This window comes from Chiloscyllium plagiosum, unplaced genomic scaffold (genome assembly GCF_037043375.1).
Source record: "Chiloscyllium plagiosum isolate Xiang-an unplaced genomic scaffold, Cpla_swu_hap1 HiC_scaffold_6, whole genome shotgun sequence".
Classification (NCBI taxonomy): domain Eukaryota; kingdom Metazoa; phylum Chordata; class Chondrichthyes; order Orectolobiformes; family Hemiscylliidae; genus Chiloscyllium; species Chiloscyllium plagiosum.
The window spans coordinates 132,836,389-132,857,780 of NW_028270144.1; the positions used below are offsets into that span (position 1 = coordinate 132,836,389).

The 21,392-nt window shown below is 43.1% G+C and overlaps 1 protein-coding gene and 1 pseudogene across 1 annotated transcript in view; one reads left to right on the forward strand and one right to left on the reverse strand.

The window, feature by feature from the left end:
• dnhd1 (dynein heavy chain domain 1) overlaps positions 1–21,392 on the reverse strand; it is a 198,234-nt gene that overhangs the window by 117,118 nt on the left and 59,724 nt on the right. Inside the window, exons 7-10 of the mRNA XM_087988560.1 lie at positions 19,708–19,810; positions 15,625–15,774; positions 8,921–9,112; positions 5,882–6,911 (exon numbers count right to left, since the gene is read on the reverse strand). Of these exons, the coding sequence (XP_087844686.1) occupies positions 5,882–6,911; positions 8,921–9,112; positions 15,625–15,774; positions 19,708–19,810 (1,475 nt within the window). The remainder of the gene's footprint in view (positions 1–5,881; positions 6,912–8,920; positions 9,113–15,624; positions 15,775–19,707; positions 19,811–21,392) is intronic.
• Positions 9,278–10,980, forward strand: LOC122551023 (myosin regulatory light chain 2, smooth muscle minor isoform pseudogene; annotated as a pseudogene).

The window sequence follows — 21,392 nt, forward strand, 5'->3', positions numbered from 1 at the left end:
AAAGGATAGCAAAGATGATCCTCGATAGAAGTGAGAGAGACAGGGTGGTTTTTATGGGAGAATTTAACGTTCCAAATATTGACTGGGAATACTATAGTTCAAGTATTTTAGATGGGTCAGTTTTTGTCCAATGTGTGCAAAAGGACTTCCTGACACAGTATGTAGACAGGCCAAGAAGGGGCGAGGCCACATTGGATTTGGTACTGGGTAATGAACCAGGCCAGGTGTTAGATTTGGAAGTAGGCACTTCGGTTATGTTTACTTTAGTGATGAAAAGGGAGAGGTATATACCGCAGGGCAAGAGTTATAGCTGGGGAAAGGCAATTATGATGTGATTAAGCAAGATTTAGGATGGGTAGGATGGGGAAGGAAACTGCAGGGGATGGGCACAATTGAAATGTGGAGCTTAGTCAAGGACCAGCTATTGCGTGTCCTTGATAACTATGTACTGGTCAGGCATGGAGGAAATTGTCGAGCAGGGGGAGCCGCAGTTTACTAATGAAGTTGAATCTCTTGTCAAGAGAAAGAAGAAGTGATGGCTTGGCTGGGGCACTTGAGAGTTACAAGTTAGGCAGGAAAGACCAAAAGAGAGAACTAAGAAGAGCCAGGAAGGGATATGAGAAGTCATTGGCGGATAGGATCAAGGAAAACCCAAAGGCTTTCTATGGATCTATCAGGAATAAATGAATAACTAGACTAAGATTAGGGTCAATCAAGCAAAATAGTGGGAAGTTGTGCGTAGGGGAAGTGCTAAATGAATACTTTTTGTCAGTATTTATACGAGAAAAAGACAAAGTGGTCGAGGAGAATACTGAGACACAAGTTACTAGACAAGATGGGATTGAGGTGCATAAGCAGGACATGTTAGCAATTCTGGAAAGTGTGAAAATAGATAAGTCCCCTGGGTTGGATGAGATTTATCCGAGGATTCTCTGGGAAGCCAGGGAGGAGATTGCAGAGCCTTTGGCTTTGATCTTTATGTCGTCATTGTCTACAGGAGTAGTGTCAGAAGACTGGAGGATAGCAAATGTTGTTCAAGAAAGTGAGTAGAGACAACCCTGTTACTTATAGACCTGTGAGCCTTACATCAGTTGTGGGTAAAATGCTGGAAAGGATTATGAGAGATAGGATTTATAATCATCGAGAGATGAATAAGTTGATTAGGGATAGTCAACACAGTTTTGTGAAGGCCAGGTCGTGCCTCACAAACCTTACTGAGTTCTTTGAGAAGGTGACCAAACAGGTGGATGAGGGTAAAGTGGTTGATGTGGTGTATGTGGATTTCAGTAAGGTGTTTGATAGGGTTCCCCACGGCAGGCTATTGCACAAAATACAGAGACATGGGATTGGGGTGATTTAGCGGTTTGGATCAGAAATTGGCTAGCTGAAAGAAGACAGAGGGTGGTGTAGAACATAGAACATAGAACATAGAAGAATACAGCGCAGTACAGGCCCTTTGGCCCTCGATGTTGCGCCGATCCAAGCCCACCTAACCTACACCAGCCCACTATCCTCCATATGCCTATCCAATGCCCGCTTAAAAGCCCATAAAGAGGGAGAGTCCACCACTGCTACTGGCAGGGCATTCCATGAACTCACGACTCGCTGAGTAAAGAACCTACCCCTAACATCTGTCCTATACCTACCACCCCTTAATTTAAAGCTATGCCCCCTCGTAATAGCTGACTCCATACGTGGAAAAAGGTTCTCACGGTCAACCCTATCTAAACCCCTAATCATCTTGTACACCTCTATCAAGTCACCCCTAAACCTTCTTTTCTCCAATGAAAACAACCCCAAGTGCCTCAGCCTTTCCTCATACGATCTTCCTACCATACCAGGCAACATCCTGGTAAACCTCCTCTGCACCCGTTCCAGTGCCTCCACATTCTTCCTATAGTATGGCGACCAAAACTGCACTCAATACTCCAGATGCGGCCGCACCAGAGTCTTATACAACTGCAACATGATCTCAGGGCTCCGGAACTCAATTCCTCTACCAATAAAAGCCAGTACGCCATATGCCTTCTTCACCGCACTATTTACCTGGGTGGCAACTTTCAAAGATCTGTGTACATGGACACCAAGATCCCTCTGCTCATCCACACTACCAAGTATCCGACCATTAGCCCAGTACCCCATCTTTTTGTTACTCATACCAAAGTGAATCACCTCACACTTAGCTACATTGAACTCCATTTGCCACCTTTCTGCCCAGTTCTGCAACTTATCTATATCCCGCTGTAACCTGCCACATCCTTCCTCACTGTCAACAACTCCTCCGACTTTCGTATCATCCGCAAACTTGCTCACCCAACCTTCTAGCCCCTCCTCCAGGTCGTTTATAAAAATGACAAACAGCAATGGTCCCAAAACAGATCCTTGCAGAACACCGCTAGTAACGGCACTCCACGATTAACCTTTACCATCAACTACTACCCTCTGTCTTCTTCCAGCCAGCCAATTCCTAATCCAAACCTCCAACTCACCCTCAATGCCATACCTCCGTATTTTTTGAAGTAGCCTACCATGGGGAACCTTATCAAACGCCTTACTAAAATCCATATACACCACATCTACCGCTTTCCCCTCGTCCACCTCCTTAGTCACCTTCTCAAAGAATTCAATAAGGTTTGTGAGACACGACCTGTCCTTCACAAAACCATGCTGACTGTCGTTGATCACATTATTCCTATCCAGATGTTCATAAATCCTATCCCTTACAATTCTATCTAAGACTTTGCCCACAACAGAAGTGAGACTCACCGGCCTATAGTTACTAGGGTTATCCCTACTCCCCTTCTTGAACAGGGGAACCACATTTGCTAGCCTCCAGTGTTCTGGCACTACTCCTGTAGACAACGAGGACATAAAAATCAAGGCCAATGGCTCTGCAATCTCCTCCCATGCTTCCAAGAGAATCCTGGGATAAATGCCATCAGGCCCAGGGGAATTATCTATTTTCACCCTTTCCAGAATTTCCAACACCTCTTCCCTACATACCTCAAAGCTGTCCATTCTACTTAATTGTGACTCAGTATTCACATCGGCAACAATGTCCTGTTCCTGAGTGAATACTGACAAAAAGTATTCATTCAGTGTCTCCCCAATCTCTTCAGCCTCCACACGCAACTTCCCACTACTATCCTTGACTGGACCTATTCCTACCCTAGTCATTCTTTTATTCCTGACATACCTATAGAAAGCCTTAGGGTTTTCCCTAATCCTACCAACTAAGGACCTTTCATGTCCCCTCCTTGCTGCTCTTAGCTCTCTCTTCAGGTCCTTCCTGGCTACCTTATAACTCTCAATCGCCCCAATTGAACTTTCACGCCTCATCTTTACATAGGCCGCCCTCTTCCATTTAACAAGGGATTCCAATTCCTTATTAAACCACGGCTCCCTCACACGACCCTTTCCTCCCTGCCTGACAGGTACATACTTATCAAGGACACTCAATAGTTGCTCCTTGAACAAGCTCCACATATCAATTACGCCCTTGCCTTGAAGCCTACTTTTCCAAGCCACACATCCTAAGTCATGCCTCACCGCATCATAATTTCCCTGACCCCAGCTATAACTCTTGCCCTGTAGTGCACACTTATCCCTCTCCATCACTAGAGTAAAAGTCACCGAATTGTGGTCACTGTCCCCAAAGTGCTCGCCTACCTCTAATTCTAACACCTGGCCTGGTTCATTACCCAGAACCAAATCCAGTATGGCCTCACCTCTTGTTGGCCTATCTACATATTGTGTCAGGAAACCCTCCTGCACACATTGGACAAACACCGACCCATCTAACGAACTAGAGCTATAGCTTTCCCAATCAATATCTGGAAAGTTAAAGTCCCCCATAACAACCACCCCATTACTTTCACTCTTCTCTTGAATCATCCTTGCAATCCTTTCTTCTACGTTTCTAGGACTATTAGGAGGCCTGTAAAAAACTCCTAACAGTGTAACCTTACATTTCCTATTCCTAACCTCAGCCCAAACTACCTCAGATGGCGAGTCTTCATCCATCGTCCTTTCCACCGCTGTAATACGATCTTTGACAAGCAATGCCACACCTACCCCTCTTTTACCCCCACCTCTGACCCTACTAAAACATTTAAATCCTGGAACCTGCAACAGCCAATCCTGTCCCTGTTCTACCCATGTCTCCGTAATAGCCACAACATCGAAGTTCCAGTTACCAACCCACGCTGCAAGTTCACCTACCTTATTTCGTATACTTCTTGCATTGAAGTATACACACTTCAAGCCACTTTCCTGTTTACAGGCACCCTCCTTTGAGATTGATGCCATGTTCCTAACCTCCCTACACTCCAGGTCCTGCACCCTAAAGCTACAGTCTGGGTTCCCATGCCCCTGCAGAGTTAGCTTAAACCCCCCCCAAGAGCACTAGCAAACCTCCCGCCAAGGATACTGGTGCCCCTCAGGTTCAGGTGTAGACCATCCTGTTTATAGAGGTCCCACATTCCCCAGAAAGAACCCCAGTTATCTAAATACCAGAATCCCTCCCTCCTGCACCATCCCTGTAGCCACGCATTTAACTGTTCTCTCTCCCTATTCCTCGACTCTCTATCATGTGGCACGGGTAACAAACCAGAGACAACAACTCTGTTCGTTCTAACTCTGAGCTTCCAACCTAGCTCCCTGAAAGCCTGTCTAACATCCTCAGCCCTCCTCCTGCCTATGTTATTGGTGCCAATGTGGACCACGACTTCGGGCTGCTCCCCCTCCCTGTTAAGGACCCGGAAAACATGGGGGGGGGGGGGGGGAGCAGCCCGAAGTTGTGGTCCACATTGGTGGGAAATATTCAGCCTGGAGTTCAGTTACTAGTGGTGTACCACAAGGATTTGTTTTAGGTCCACTGCTGTATGTCATTTTTATAAACAACCTGGATGAGGACATAGAAGGATGGATTAGTAAATTTGCGGATGACACTTAAGGTATTAGAGTTGTGGATAGTGACGAAGGATGTTCTAGGTTACAGAGGGACATAGATAAGCTGCAGAGCTGGGCTGAGAGCTGGCAAATGGTCTTTTATGTGGAAAAGTGTCAGGTGATTCACTTTGGAAGGAACAACAGGAATGCAGAGTACTGGGCTAATGGTAAGATTCTTGGTAGTGTAGATGAGCAGAGAGATCTCAGTGTCCATGTACATAGATCCCTGAAAGTTGCCACCCAGGTTGACAGGGTTGTTAAGAAGGCATACGGTGTTGGCTTTTATTGGTAGAGGGATTGTGTTTTGGAACCATAATATTATGCTGCAGCTGTACAAAACTCTGGAGCGGCCGAACTTGGAGTATTGTGTACAGTTCTGGTCACCGCATTATAGGAAGGATTTGGAAGCTTTGGAAAGGATTCAGAGGAGATTTACAAGGATGTTGCCTGGTATGGAGGGAAGGTATTATGAGGAAAGGCTGAGGGACTTGAGGCTGTTTTCATTAGAGAAGAAGGTTGAGAGGTGACTTAATTGACACATATAAGATAATCAGAGGGTTAGATAGGTGGACAGTGAGAGTCTTTTTCCTTGGATGGTGATGGCTAGCACGAGGGGGTATAGCTTTAAATTGAGGGGTGATAGATATAGGACAGATGTCAGAGGTAGTTTCTTTACTCAGAGAGTAGTTGGGGTGTGGAATGCCCTGCCTGCAACAGTAGTAGACTCGTCAACTTTGTGGGTATTTAAATGGACATTAGATAGACACATGGACGAGAATGGAATAGTGTAGGCTAGATGGGCTTCAGATTGGTTCCACAGGTTGGTAAAACATCGAGGGCCGCAGGGCCTGTACTGCGCCATAATGTTCCATGTTCTAGGACCTCCCTCCCCTCAATCCTTGCAGTGAGGTGATTCTGAGGTTCACCCTACCTGGGACTCCTAGCAGTTCTCTATTGAGACGTGGGCCACCACCCTCCTGCAAAACCTGCAGCCACATTCTGCACTGATAATCAGGATCAATGAAAAGTGGTATTGGTAATGGACAGTATTTGATCAGGATCCGTGTGAGCAGAACGCTGACTCTGGCGGTGGCATTGACTGGAAGTTTAGCACGGTTCCACTTTAACTGCTCTCCCAGGGAACTGAGAATGTCCAGTAGCAGGAAGTCACTCCGAGTGGGGATGAATTTAGAAGCTGGATGGTGCTCTGTGTCTGATCCCGCCTTTTCTTGTGAGGCAGGGAATGTTTTCTCTGGCAGCAACTTTATTAGTTCCTGTCGCACATCTTCCGGCTCCATCTGTATCTCTCCTGTGTAGCAAGCTGCTTCCCATTTCTTCAGGAGTTCCTGCCTCAGATTCTCACCAAAGGGGCTGAGGTAAACAATGGCAGCTGCTGTCAACAAACTGTCCCCGGAAACCGTCATCCTTCTGTTTTCTGCCTGTTTTAAGGCAACGTCCCAGTCATTTTGGTGAGGGTTCATCGCACGCATCAGGTCTTTAGCTTCAGTCAGTTTCTGCTGCCATTTTGCCATCTCAGCTAAATGTATATCCTCGTCATCTTTGAGGGCCTGCAGTGCGTCCTGCTCCTTTTGTTCCACCAGTCGGAGCACTTCTATGTCACTGAGGTCTGTCACCGAGTCAGAGTCTGACAAGTAGTCATCTCCATCTTCCCGTAACAAAGCAACCAGTTTTTTCTTCATTTCAAATGTCTGCTTCCTCAGCAATCCCAGTCTGAGCTGAGCTTCCTCAATGCGGGATTGGTACTCGTTGACAAAGGAAGGACTGTACTCACGGACCAAGCTGGAGTACTGGTAGATCGCTTTAATCCACAGACTGAAAGATTCTAAGGCCTGGCTGGCCTCCCGCACTACTTCTGGTTGGAATTCTGGTTGATCCACAATATCCCCCAGAGCCTTGTGCACGGATTCTGGAATATTGTCCTTGTCGTAGAATTCCAGTTCCTGTACAGAAAGAATTATAAAAGTTAGAAACATTAGCATATCCATGTTAATAAGTCTCCCAACATAATTCTCTGAGTCACACACCAGTAAAGGTAGATGTTGGAAATTGCTGGAGAAACTCAGCAGATCCAGCAGTATTTATCAGAGAGACAGAAACCAAAATAACATTTCCACTCTGACAATATGGAAGTGTTCCAGTTCCACAATAGCATTGCGCCTCTTGCTCTCATACACCAGAAAGGTGCCCCTTGTTTTGTTTGTCCTAGTACCTACTCTTTGTCTCACCTAAACAGCAGGTTTTCCAATTCCTCACCAGTATGGAGGAGCTAGTTGTTGCTTGTAACCAGTGTAGACAGAGACATGGGCACTCCATTGTAATTAGTCAGTATTTACCCATCCAGGTTGAAGTATGTTAGACAGAGTTGGCCAATCCACTTGACATTGATGGGCGGCACGGTGGCACAGTGGTTAGCACTGTTGCCTCACAGCGCCAGAGACCCGGGTTCAATTCCCGCCTCAGGTGACTGACTGTGTAGAGTTTGCACGTTCTCCCAGTGTCTGCGTGGGTTTCCTCCAGGTGCTCTGGTTTCCTCCCACAGTCCAAAGATGTGCAGGTCAGGTGAATTGGCCATGCTAAATTGCCCGTAATGGTAGGTAAGGGGTAAATGTAGGGGTATTGGTGGGTTGCGCTTCGGCGGGTCGGTGTGGACTTGTTGGGCCAAAGGGCCTGTTTCCACACTGTAAGTAATCTAATCTAATCATTCTTCCTGTCTCTGGCTCAACTCTTCTTAACTGCACTCTCTCCCCACCTACCATTGACACTTTGAGCTGTCCTCAACCATTCTCTATTAACCTCCCCTCAATCCATTTGCGCTCTTCCTCTCAGCCAGTCCACACTGCTCCCCTCCCCTCCCCTCCATCCATACGCCTCATGGTCCATCACCTCATTCCAGTGACTCCTTGCTTTGCTTGTTCTGAACTTCCTGTTTATGTTTGTCAGCTTTTGCTGATTTCCTTTCTTTACCCTCCTGAACTGAAGGGTGTCTTAACTCAAGACCTGACTCTTTCACCAAAATCATTAACTCTCAACTACCCTCTTGAAGTAACTGCACAGAGGCAGGAATCCTGTCACCAAGACACCCTTCATTTACATGTGCATAGTACATGGGTTCTGACCAGCCAGCTCAGAGCCAGTCCCTAGAGTGAAGAGACTCACTGAATCCCCTGGTTATGTTTTGTTTTACTGACTGCGTGGTTCCAGGCTGTTCAGAAGGCGGTCTCCTCTCCTCCTTAACACAGAAAATTAGAGAGTTCTTCACACACTGATCCAGCTCCCTCAGAGCCAGCTCTCAGAGTGAACAGGGTGTCCGACACTCCTTTTTTAATTTTGTTTTTTCTTTTTTTCCCTCCCCCTACACTACCGCTTGAAACTGGTAGTGCTTATTTTTCCCCAGCACCCATGTCATGTGTGTGCAGGTGTCAGACACAGTGAAAAACAACAAGTGTGTAAATCTTTATTTATATTCCACCACCAGGAAGAAAGGAAATACCCAAGTGGCCAGTGACAACCTTCTCTTGGTTATGTTAGTCAGCCAGGGTTTCCTGATTGGCCCAGGTTAACAACCCCAATCAAGGATCTCATAGTCAGTGAGATCCACCTGACCCTCATTCCAATCACTACACTTCTGAAATGACCAAGTAAAGCTACTCAGTTCAAAGGGATTCCGTGATGGGTAACAAACATTGATCTTGTTAACAATATTCATATCTGATGATAAAATAAAAGGAGCAGTGATACAGATTTATTGCACCAATGATCTGGGGATGTGATTTCAAATCCCATCACAGTCAATGGGAAATTTAAATTCAACTAATCTAAAAAATGTCCAAAATTAAACAAAGAACTGACAAATGGCATCTTTGCTAGCTGTGCTCATATTCCAAGAATGAATTAAATAAAATCTTTCCACCCTCTCAGTTTATAAGAATAAAAATAGTAAATGCCCCACCTGGTAGAAGTTTGGTTGGCCAATTAACTGTTTTGCATTTTCCCAACCTTCCGGTTTTCCAAACATCAGGCATAGGGTGTTCATCACCATGACAACGGGAGGAGGGGGGGCTCGATAGGTCCGAACCTCATCCAGATTGGCAGAGTTCAGTGACTGAAGAGCTTTTAAAGCTGTGGCATAGATTGGTTTCACCTGGAAGGCAAGAGATTGGATAAAATCACTGACAGAAATTGGACAGAGTTCAATCCACAGTCAGAACTAGCTCTGTTCCAGCGGACTATGGTCACCCTCACTGGCCTAGTGATCTAGCGACTAACTGAATGATACTGGAATACATGGGATATTTCATGAGGAAACATGAACTCTTTTCGAACTATTGCCTTAGACAATCTTTCCTTCCCAGGTATTTACCCCTAGTTAGCCCACCGTATAATCAGATATATTACTGTACTACACCTCCATCTACCCCCTCTATCGCCCCTCTAGTCTATAACTTCACAAATTCAAGTGTCTGGACATTTCCAAATTGGGGAACCTGAATCTTCTCCTTCACTGTTCTCTGTTAACCCAGGAACTTGCTCCATAACATCATCTGGGAGACCTTTAAACTTGTAAATGTCCCTCACATAACACACCTGCTCCTGCTGAAACGTGTCCTTTCATTCCCTGCTTGTACTATCCTAGATTTCTGGTCAAGGTACACTCTCACTCATTGGATGGGATTTTTCAGTTTCTTGGCTGCTGAGTCCAGACAATTTCTGAGACTGTATCTGACTCACATGCTATCAAATATTCCTCATTTCTCTTGACTTATTTATCCAGCTGGAGTTCTTCCATCACCCTCTGTGGATGTTTAACTCAGGAAGAAAATGATTTCAGTCTCTAAATCATGCTACAGCTAGATTGTTGCTCACTTGGCTCAATCACTGTCACCAGCATTGACTATTCTGTGCGATAAGACAGAGGATCAAACAATTTTCCCAGACCCTGTGGAGTTTGCTTTACTCTCTTATTCCAACATTCCTGACCTCATTGAATTGTTTCATCTGTTTCACCATTAGTCTAGGATGACATCTTCCACTGGTTCTCAAGAACAGTTTGTTCCAGGTCCAGTTGCTCTCCAGGAGGGTGTCCATCTCCTTTAACTCTGATATTGGGACTAAGCCTTGCACATAGGCTCTGAAGTGAAGATTTTTGACTGTGAACAACTTCCTTATGTGTGTTGGAATGCAGTAAAATGTGTAAAATTCTGTTGGTTCTGACAGTTATTCCACTTTCTCTGTGTAGTCTTATTAATGTACATAGCAATGTCTGCATCTTCAGTCAACAGGAGCTGGTCTGATAGGACACTAACAAATGCTCCAATATCACGTTTAAACTAAACAGGGTTTGCATTCACACAGACATGTGCTGTATCTTCTGGCTGATCTACGGTTGCTGTGGCCTTGATGGTTATCAGGGAAGTGGGGCAGTGCCAGTATTAAGGGAGCTGGAGTGGCGCCAAGTTTCAACAGGAGTTTTGTGAGATACAATACCTAGCCACTATGTCAAGCAAAAAAAACTAGGGGAAAGACCACCAAGAAGTGCCCTCAGCATGCAACTTCATGTATTCACCATGTTTGATCAGTCATAAATTCAGGAGTTTAAGGAGGCCTTCAGCATGATCAATCAGAACCATGATGGCTTCATTGATAAGGAGGATTTGCATGATATGTTAGCTTCACTTGGAAAGGACCCAAATGATGAATACCTAGAGGCAATGATGAATGAAGCGCTGTGGCCTATCAACTTTACCATGTTCATGACCATGTTTGTTGAAATGCTGAATGGGACACCCTGAAGATGTAACCAGAAATGCCTTTGTATATTTTGATGAAGAAGGAACAGGTTATATCCAGGAAGACTACTTGAGAGATCTGTTGACAACAATGGGTGATCGGTTTACTGATAAGGAGGTCGATGAACTTTTCCGTGAAGCACCAATTGATACTAAGGGCAATTTCAACTATATTGAATTTATTCACATACTGAAACGTGGTGCCAAGGACAAAGCTGACTAATGGAATGTACATTCAGGGGCTGGGGGAAAGCTCCTCATTTACTTTGCAGAATTTATACCTATTGGAACATACTGCATGCCTTGGCTCTAATAAACATTGCTTTTTTTCATGACTTATATTTTTCAGTCATGTTAGCACACTTTGCACACACTTGAATTAAGTGGAAGGTTAGTGGCAGGGAGCAAGAATCTCTAGAAGCAGATCACTTGATGCTTGAATATTTCTTGGAAACCACAAGGTTTTAGCCATTTACTAGAGGTTACTCGTCTCTGGTTTATGACTTCCAAAGCGGTGGTATTTGTTTAAAGTGTTTTGATGTAGTGATCTGGCTTGTCAGAATTCCTCATTTTTCAGTTGTTTGAGTTTTTTTTATGTTGTCATTTAGTTTGTAATATATGGGATGATGAGGAAAATGAACCACTGTCCATCTAACTCTTCTGATCAGTATACTTGGTTTGTCTAAAGACAATTGTCCTCATGAATTGAAAGGGTATGATCAGTAAAAAGTTAATTTTGCATTGAAGATCATGATATAGTTGTGTTGGCAGTCTTGATATGCAACTTTGAGCTGTCATCTGTTTGTTCAATTTTGGATTTCAACTTCTGAAGCTATGTTTAAACATATAAATATGATCATTTTAATCAGTGATATTTGGTAATACTACTGAATGCTAAATGATGTGAAGAAAGTTCTAAGCTGTTTATTGAGGGACACTGGAAGATGATCCGAAAGACAAGATTTGAGTTTAACTTGCAGAGTTTTATCCAGAGTCTTCCCAGTTTTGTCTAAGGTAAGACCAAAGTGTCCTAAGTGACTGTGCAGATTGGTGTAGATATGTTATGCCTTATTCTTGATCATACTTCACACCCTGTTCAGATCTGAGTGTCCTTTGTTTTCAAAATTGACTTAAATAAAAGTTCTAAATTTGTAAACAAAAGCAACAGTAGTAGACTCACCGATGTTAAGGGCATTTAAATGGGCATTGGATATACATATGGATAATAATGGAATAGTGTAGGTCAGATGGGAATCAGATTAACTTTTTAGGTCGGTGCAACATTGAGGGCCGAAGGGCCTGTACTGCGCTGTAACGTTCTATGTTCTATAGATCATCAAGGTGAACTAGGAATCTCTTGGTAACTTCTCCAACAGAGGTACCTAGTCTAAGGCAGATTATCTTCTCTAATGGTGGTGGGTGTTTTATTGTGTGTGTATGATCTGAATGTGTTGCTTACTCCTGCACATCTTTTGAAAGTGACCTGGTTTTACAAATGTAACACTCCTTTGTCATGACTGGACATTGTGCCGTTATTCCACAACACTGACACTACATCTTAACATGTAGTGTGTGATGTACTCTCTGTGCTGGCTCTATCCCATGTCCATGCCATATAAACTGAATAGTTCTTGTTGCTTTCCTGAGGCACAATTGGTCTTCCAAGCTCAGGATTTATCTGAGCATCTGTCTGCTTCTTCCATAATTTGAACAGATTTCTTTAAAATGAACTCTTCTTCAGACTGTAAGAAATCTGATAAAGACTCATCAATAATTCCAATTCCAATTTTGCCTCTTGTTTCAAAGCTCCATACTTAGTTTTCCATTAATCTGTAGAGGTCATTCATGAAACTGTCCATGGATCCTCCTGGAAGCTGAACTCTTCGGTTAAAATTTGATTATTCAAGAATTGTATTTGTTTCTTAAATTGAAGTAATCAGCAAACACTTCTAGGACATCTTCAAAATAATCTGTATTCAATATTCTGTTGATTAATCATCCACAATAGGACCCCCCATTATTGGCTACAGTCATGCATTAACTTATTCTACTTAGACTTTGTGTCTAATTTTGAAGCAATTCTGTATCGTAAAGAAATGTCTCCACAAGTGTCCAACCTTGTCTGTCTCTGAGCTGGAATGTTTGAGGAAGTATTTTGTTTCCTTCCATTCCCCTATCAATGTGCTTATTAATTCCTGCTACTGGTAAAGCCATATTAAATTTGCGTCATTTTGATGCTTCTTTCAATCTACTGATCTTCTAGCTTATATTCTTTGATTCATCAAAGTTGTTGTAAATTTAATTCCTGAAGAGCTTGCTGGACTCTGCAGTATTTTTGTTTTCTAGTCTTTTTAAATTTGTATTGCTGTAAAGGTGTGTTAAAATTTGTACATAAACCTTCAAATTTATAACTGGCTGATCCTTGCTGATCTTCTGTTTTTAAAATTTTGTTTCTTTGAAATACTATATCTCTTTCCTGCTTACTGGGTTTTATATCACCTTTTTCAGATTTCCCACATTTTTTAATGACTTCCAATATAGTTTTCATGTCTTTTTCCCCCAAGATGGAGTTTTCCTGCTTCCTCAGAGACAAAATGGACACTCCCCTGTTTTTCTCAATGGGGAAGGAGTGCTTTCTTTTACAGTCGCCTCAAAACAAAGTTCTCTGCTGCAGCTCTAGTTAATATTCCCACCAAAACTACATTTAATGACTGAGTTCTGGATCTTTTAAAACTTTAATTCCTCTTGGTTTTTTTCTTTTCCTTTTTAGTAGATTTCTCTAATTTGCTCTTTTATAGCTTAAATAAATTCTGAGTTTTCCTGACTCTGTAAATTATTTGTCTAGTCCTTTCACTGTCCCTTATAATTGCGCCTCATGCGGCCAATTCTCAATGGCAGTGACATTTGTTATGAGAGGTGAAAACTGTCTTTCAAACTTCCTCCCCTTCCCTTTTTGGTCCTTACACAGATTCCCCTTTTCCCCTCAGAATATCTCACTTTATGCCCACAGGCTTCCTCAGCTCCCCACAGAGACTCCTTCACTAAGATTTTTGCTTTTTTGGGGGTGACTGGTGTCTCTCTTTAAATTGCTCACACAATTTTCTCTGTGCCTCTAATCAGCTTCCTGGTGAAAGTTTGCCTTTGGAGTGTTGAACTTGTCCTGTGGTTCCTGACACAATTGCTGTTGTCTCTCTCTGTTGGGTTTTGCTGCTGGCTGACTCCGTTTTAAAATGGGAAACTCGCCTTTCTTCAGCAAATGATGAATACCGGTTCTTCAGCAATGTTCTCCTTATGGTAGGGGGACAATGCATGAAATTCGCAGCTAACTGCAGCTTCATGTGGTATTTGCTGGGATTGTCACTGCCGGCATCTTGTGGTATCTCTCCCTCTCTGCCAGTATGTGGCTCAGGGTAATTGTTGTTTGCTGCAACCACACTTCTAAGGTCTGCAGTGTATCTAGTTCCTGTCTAATCACCAGTGACTTTGTAGCATCTTTCACAATTTTTGTACATCTCAGAGCCAATGTAATATTTGGTGCGGATTGAGTGAAATGAATAGGAACAGCAGCGGCCTCATGTGAAACATGAGATTTAAAAAAACTTGTTTGTGGGATTTGGGTGTCGCTGGCTGGTCCAATTTATTGTCCATCCCAGTTGCCCTTGAGAAGGTAGTGGTGAGCTGACTTCTTTAACCTTTTCAATTCTGGGTTGACCCACAATGCCATTGCGGAGGGAATTCACTGCAATGTTTGGCTGAGTGTGGTGTTGGTGGGGCGGACTCTGCAGCTTTGGTGATGTAGATTGGGATTCCTTGTGGAAGTAACGCTAGTCCCAGAGCTGGGCTCTCCTGGGGCATGGGCATTGTTGTTGCTGTTCATGGAGTGGATTCCTTCAGAGCCAGACACCTTGTGGAGATCTTGCAGAAGCCCTGAAGCCATGCTTGAGACCCCAATATAACCAGAAGTTGAACCCTTATTTAAACAATTTATCTTTATCCTTTTTATAATTTAAAATGGCACCTGATTGTGCGACAAAACACTGATCACTGTATCATGAAAATTTATGTGACAATAAATCATTCATTGAAATCCGGGTCTTTGACAAGGAATGGCAATTATACAGCACCTTTGTCAGACCACACCAGCAGAGAGTTGTAGGGCTGAATGGCATGATTCTGCAGTCTCCATATTAATGTTGGAACTTTTGCAGCCAATTTTAGTTCAGCAAACACATGAAAAGAGCATAATAATGAACATCTGTGACATTGATTGAGGGATGAGTTTTACATGGACACTGAGTGAACCTCCTCCCCCTGCTCACATTTGAGTCATGCCAGCATTATTTTTACATCTGCGAGGGCGAAGGGACTTTAGTTCATTGCCTTATTCAACTAATGGCACTTTTAGTTGTTTAACAATCACATGGTACCGCATCGGGAACATCAGCCTCAATGCTGTGCTGAGCCTATAGGCTGGGATTGAATCTACAAGTAAAAAAACTAAAGAAATGCAGATACTGAAAATCAAAAACAAATACAGAAATTGCTGGAAACATTTAGCAGGTCTGGCAGCACCTGTGGAGAGGCAGCCAGAGTTAACTTTTCAGGTACAGTGACCTTTCTTCAGAAGTCACTGAACCACATTTGTAGGATCACAGTATTTCTATGGTACAGGAAGAAGCCATTGGTCCCATGTATATGGACGGCTGGAAAATGAGCCATTCAAACATTGTGCATGGCAAACAGCAGCTATGCCCCATTAAAGATGGAAACCCCAGTTACCACAGGGCAATCAGAGTTCAATTGTTGCCCATTTGACAAGTTAATTGACAGCCTGATCTGAATGACCTCATGTCAGCTGAATATTTACCATGCCAAACTCTTCATCAAATTTCTTCTGTGCCGCCTCCAGTTCTCGCATTAGCAGTGCGATACGAAACTCCTCATCACGACATTTTGACATGAGATCTATAAATTCTCCTTTCACTTTCCCAAACCGGTCAATCAGCTGCCTCCTTATCTACAGCAGATAAGAAGACCCAGTCAGATAGGGTTCCAGTTCAGATATAGTGAGCAATTATTGCAGAGTTTAATGGTAGAGTGGACAATGAAGAAGGTTACCTAAATTACAAAGGGATCTTGATCAGTTGGGTTAATGGGCTGAAAAGTGGCTGGTGAAGTTTAATTTGGATAAATATAGGTATTGCATTTTGGTAAAACACACAAAGGCAATAATCATACAATTAAAAGTTGGGTAGTGTTGTTGATCAGAGAGTCCTAGGGATTCAGGTACAAAATTCTTTGAAGTTTAGGTTGGATGGTTACAAAGGTGTTTAGCATGCTTGCTTCATTGCTCATACTTTTGAGCATAGGAGCTGGGTGTCATGGTGAGGTTAAGACCATAAGATCATAAGACCTAGGAGCGGAAGTAAGGCCATTCGGCCCATCGCCATTCAATCATGGCTGATGGGCATTTCAACTCCACTTACCCGCATTCTCCCCGTAGCCCTTAATTCCTTGTGACATCAAGAATTTATCAATTTCTGCCTTGAAGACATTTGGCATCCCGGCCTCCACTGCACTCTGTGGCAATGAATTCCACAGGCCCACCCCTCTCTGGCTGAAGAAATGTCTCCGCATTTCTGTTCTGAATTTATCCCCTCTAATTCTAAGGCTGTGTCCACGGGTCCTAGTCTTCTCGCCTAACGGAAACAATCTCTCCAAGCCATGTATTATCTTGTAAGTTTCTATTAGATCTCCCCTTAATCTTCTAAACTCCAATGAATACAATCCCAGGATCCTCAGCCGTTCCTCGTATGTTAGATCTACCATTCCAGGGATCATCCATGTGAATCTCCGCTGGACATGCTCCAGTACCAGTATGTCCTTCCTGAGGTGTGGGAACCAAAACTGGACACAGTACTCCAAATGGGACCTAACCAGAGCTTTATAAAGTCAAAGGTTGTACAGGATGTTGGTGAGGCCTCTTCTGGAGTACTGTGTCCAGTTCTGGTCGCCCAGTTATAGGAAGGATATTATCAAACTGGAGAGGGTTCAGAAGATATTTACCAGTATGTTGCTGGTAATGGAGAGTTTGAGTTATAAGGAGAGGCTAGATAGGCTGGGGCTCTTTTCACTGGAGTGTAGCAGTTTAAGGGGTGACTTTATAGAGGTTTATAAAATCATGAGGGATATAGATAAGATGAATGTTAGGTGTCTTTTTCCTAGGGTGGGGGTTTTCAAGACTAGGGAATGTATTTTTAAGGTGAGAGGAGAAAGATTAAAAAAAACATAAGGGGCATTTTTGTTTTTACACAGTGAGTGTTTCATGTGTGGAATGAACTTCCTGAGGAAGTGGTGAATGTGGGTACAGTTGCAATGTTTAAAAGACATTTAGGTAACTACATGAATAGGAAATGTTTGGAGGGATATGGGCCAGGAGTAGACAGGTGAGACTAGTTTAGCTTGAAATTATGGTCAGCACGGACTGGTTAGACTGAAGAGATTGCTTACAGGAGGTATGACTCTATAAGTAGAAGACTAAGGAAGTCTTGGTACAGTTGTATAAGGGTTGGTGAGACCATATCTGGAATATTGTGTGCATTTTCACATGATATATATGCACTTGTGATGGGACAGAGAGGTTTTACGAGATTGGTCACTGGGAAAATGGGGATTGGAAACCCAGATGGAGTTGTGGGCTGAAATTTTGGAGTTATGAACTCTGAGGCAGGACCCTGAGCTCTGACTCAATTATATCAACTGGACAGCTGTATTCCCAAATTTACTGTTCTCACTCAGGGACATCACAACTTTCAAGCTTTGAAATTGGGCCACAGAGGGAAAGATTTGACAAGTTCTGTCCAATAGTGACAATGCCAAATGTGAAATAGCTAGAAATAAAGACCATTCATAACTTAGAAAAACACTGGCATTGTCCTAACCCTCAAAAAGCCTCAACCAACCATTACATCAGAAACAGGGGCCTCTTATTTCAGAGCAAACATCAAACCAAAGAGACAAGGATCACTGAAAAAAAAACTAGCTTATCGTAAACTCAGAGAGCTGTCAATCAAATAAAGTCAGAATTTCTCTGCATCTGTATAAACGGAGTTAATCTTTTCATAAGTCTGGGCCCTCACCCAATTTACAACAGGGCATGAGTTGGCATTAAATTGGCAAGGAAGGTGCATGAGGATCATAGATATTATCACTTTTTGCAAGGTTTCTGAATTAAAACTGTGTTGCATGAGTCCTCTGAACAAGACATGGAGAGGGTGGTGTTGGAAGATGTCATATTTTTACTGATGCAGGAGGTGGGTGCCACTGGCTGGGCAGCATTTATTGTTCCTCCCTCTTTGCCTTTAAAAGGTGATGGTAAGCAGCATGTTGAGAGGATGTTTCCTACAGGCCGGGAATCTGGAAAGCAGGGGTACAAACCCACACTAAAAGGGCAATCATTTCCATTGAAATGAGAAATGGCTTCATTCAGAGGGTTTTCAATTTTCTCTCTCAGAAGTTTGTGGGTCCTCCACGGCTGAATGTGTTTAGTGCTGAGATAGACAGATTCCTGGTCTCATGGAATCTTGGGACAGTGGGAGTGGGCGAGAAAGTGGAGCCGAACCCAAAAGTCAGCCCTGATGGTCCTGAATAGTGGAGTAGGTTTGATGAATATTTATTAATAAGGGAATCAAGGGCTACAGAGAGAAATCAAGAGAATCAAGTTGAGAAAGATATTAGCCATGATTGAATAGCATAGTCAAATGGCCTAATTCTGATTCTATATCTTATGGTCTTATGCAGGAAGAGACTGAATGGCCTCTTTCTGCTCCTATTTCCTGTGTTAAAAAGAGAGAGGCAACAATCTGGTCAGATCCACATTGAAGTAACCTGAACACAGCTGAGAACTATTGAGAGTCTACTTGTATCCTTGGGTCAGGGGTCAGAAAATGACCTTTCAACTTCTGGCAACTGGGGTCAGGCTCAGCGCCATATAAAGGCGCTGTATCCTCTTCAGTCAGGAATGGTCCAAGTCTGATTGGAATTTTTTGGGTGACAGAATAATGTTGGAAAACCTATTTGCAGGTGTGAGACCTGGTAAAGGCCAGTGATATAAAGATTCTGAAGCGTCAAATACCATAAATCAGCAATAAAATTTACTTTATATCCAGATACCAGAGCTCACATGTTTCCACTCGCAGAGCGTCGTTCTAACGGTGTCGCGAGTTTGGCCTATTCAAAAGATTTCAGGGCAACTGGTGTTCCAAACAATAGATTGCAATAACAAAAATGACTGTGTATCGAATGCATTTGGCTTCATAGAGGTCCCAGTGAAGAAATAGAGTCATAGAATCATTTTAGGTGCTAAATAGATTCCTTGCTCTTGGCTAGAATTCATGAAGTGAAGGTACTGGTGTTGGACTAAGGTGGACAAAGTCTGAAGTCACATGACACCAGGTTATAGTCCGGCAGGTTTATTTGAGACCACGAGCTTTTGGAGCGTTACTCCTTTGTCACCTGATGAAGGAGCAGCACTCCAAAAGCTTGTGATTTCAGATAGACCTGTTGGACTATAACCTGATGTCATGTGACTTCTGACTTTGTTTGAAATTGGTGAGGGTAATTCTGGATGACTGGCTGTGACTCAGAGAGAAGGGAACAAGCCATCCAGTCCTCATTATTAGACACTTATGGTGTCAGTCCATGACTAAACAGTGCCCACTGATTGAATCTGGCCCATAAGGCTCTGAATTGGCCTGTTGTCTATAATGAGAAAAGAGGATTCCCTCTGATGATGACATTATGGCACAGGAAGTCGCAGTTCCCTTGACCTCTGACCCAAGGAGAATCAGTGCTATTTGACTGTAAAACACATGATTCACAACGGGAAGGGAGGAAGATGAGGAAAGTTGGAAGAGCTGGAAGTTGTGGTGACATTAGCGTTATTCCTTACCTCTGCCAGTTCATCCAGCTTGTGTTTCAGGTTGTCTATGTACTTCATGTATTCCTCAGCTTCTTTATACAATTGCTGGATCTTATCCAAACCCAGTCCCATCCTGTAAATCACACTCAGAATCTTTAATATTCTCACAGAGCTTTTCCAGACACAATACGGCCATTTGGCCCACTGAATGTGTGTCAGCAATCTGGAGGGCTATCCCTTAGCCCCATTCACATCTTAAACTTTTCAAATAGCTATACATTTCCTTTCTATAAATGACTAGATTCCACACTCCTTTGTTTCAAGTCACATTACCCTGGATTTATAATCAACCAAATCTCTTCTCCTAATTTCATCATTTTAAAAGATTCTCTCATGGGAGGTGGACCAACAGTTATCGCCCTGTCCCTAGTTGCCCCTTGAGATGGTGGGAGTGAGCTGCCTTTTTGAACCGCTGCAGTCCATATGCTGTAGGGATTTTGACCCAGCAATAGTGAAGGATATTTCCGAGTCAGGATGATAAGTAGTTTGGAGGGGAACTTGCAGGAGGTGGTGTTCCCAAATATATGTGGCTTTGGTGGTGATTTAAAATTCTTGCCTCAAGTCTACAACTACCTAACAAAGGAATGGTTTGGTTTTCCAATTTTGCATTTAGCATAACCTCTCATTTTCTGAGTTACCCTAAACCTTCTTTGTTCTGACCAAATTCTGATCACTGTTCCTTCACTATTGCTGGGTCAAAACCTTGGAATTCCCTCCCTAAGGGCATTGTGGGCCTACCCACAGCACATGGATGCAGTATTTCAAGAAGGCAGCTCACCCCATCCTTCCCAAGGACAACTATGGTTGGACAATAATTGCTGGTCTAGCCAGTGATGCCCACATCCCATGAATGAATTTAAAATGACTTCTTCAAGTTCAATCATCTCTATGTCTTCATTTAAAAATAGATTCAATGTGTATAGGTGTTGTATAGTACACAAAAGGCCTTTCAGCCCATCAAGTCTGTACCACCAGCTCGAATTCCATTTGCAAATTTGCTGATGACACCACTGTAATGGGTCAGATCTCAAAAAACGATGAGAGGGAGTACAGGAAAGAGATAGAGAGCTTAATGGCATGGTGTAAAGTCAACAATCTCTCCCTCAATGTCAGCAAAATGAAGGAGTTGGTTATCAACTTCAGGAAATGGAGTGGAGGACACGCTTCTGTCTGCATCAATGGTGTTGAGGTGGATGTGGTCAAGAGCTTCAAGTTCCTGGCAGTAAGTATCACCATCAATCTGTCCTGGTCTATCTATGTTGATTATACAGTCAAGAAAGCACACCAATTCATTGTTGCAACCAGTTCATTAAATATGTTCACAAGGGAGCTGGATGTGGCCCTTGTGGCTAAAGGGATCAAGGGATATGGAGAGAAAGCGGGAATGGGACACTGTGATTGCATGATCACATGATCATATTGAATGGTGGTGTAGGCTCAAAAGACAGAATGGCCTACTCCTGCATCTTTTTTCTATGTTTTTGTGCCTCTATCTCTTCTGAAGGCTAAGAAATTTCAGCATGTCAGCAAAGATTCTTACCAATTTTTATAGATACACCATAGGAAGCATCCCACCCAGATGCATTACCGTTGGTATGGCAACTGCTCTGCCCAGGAGCACTAGAAATTACAGAGAGTCACGAACACAGCCCAGT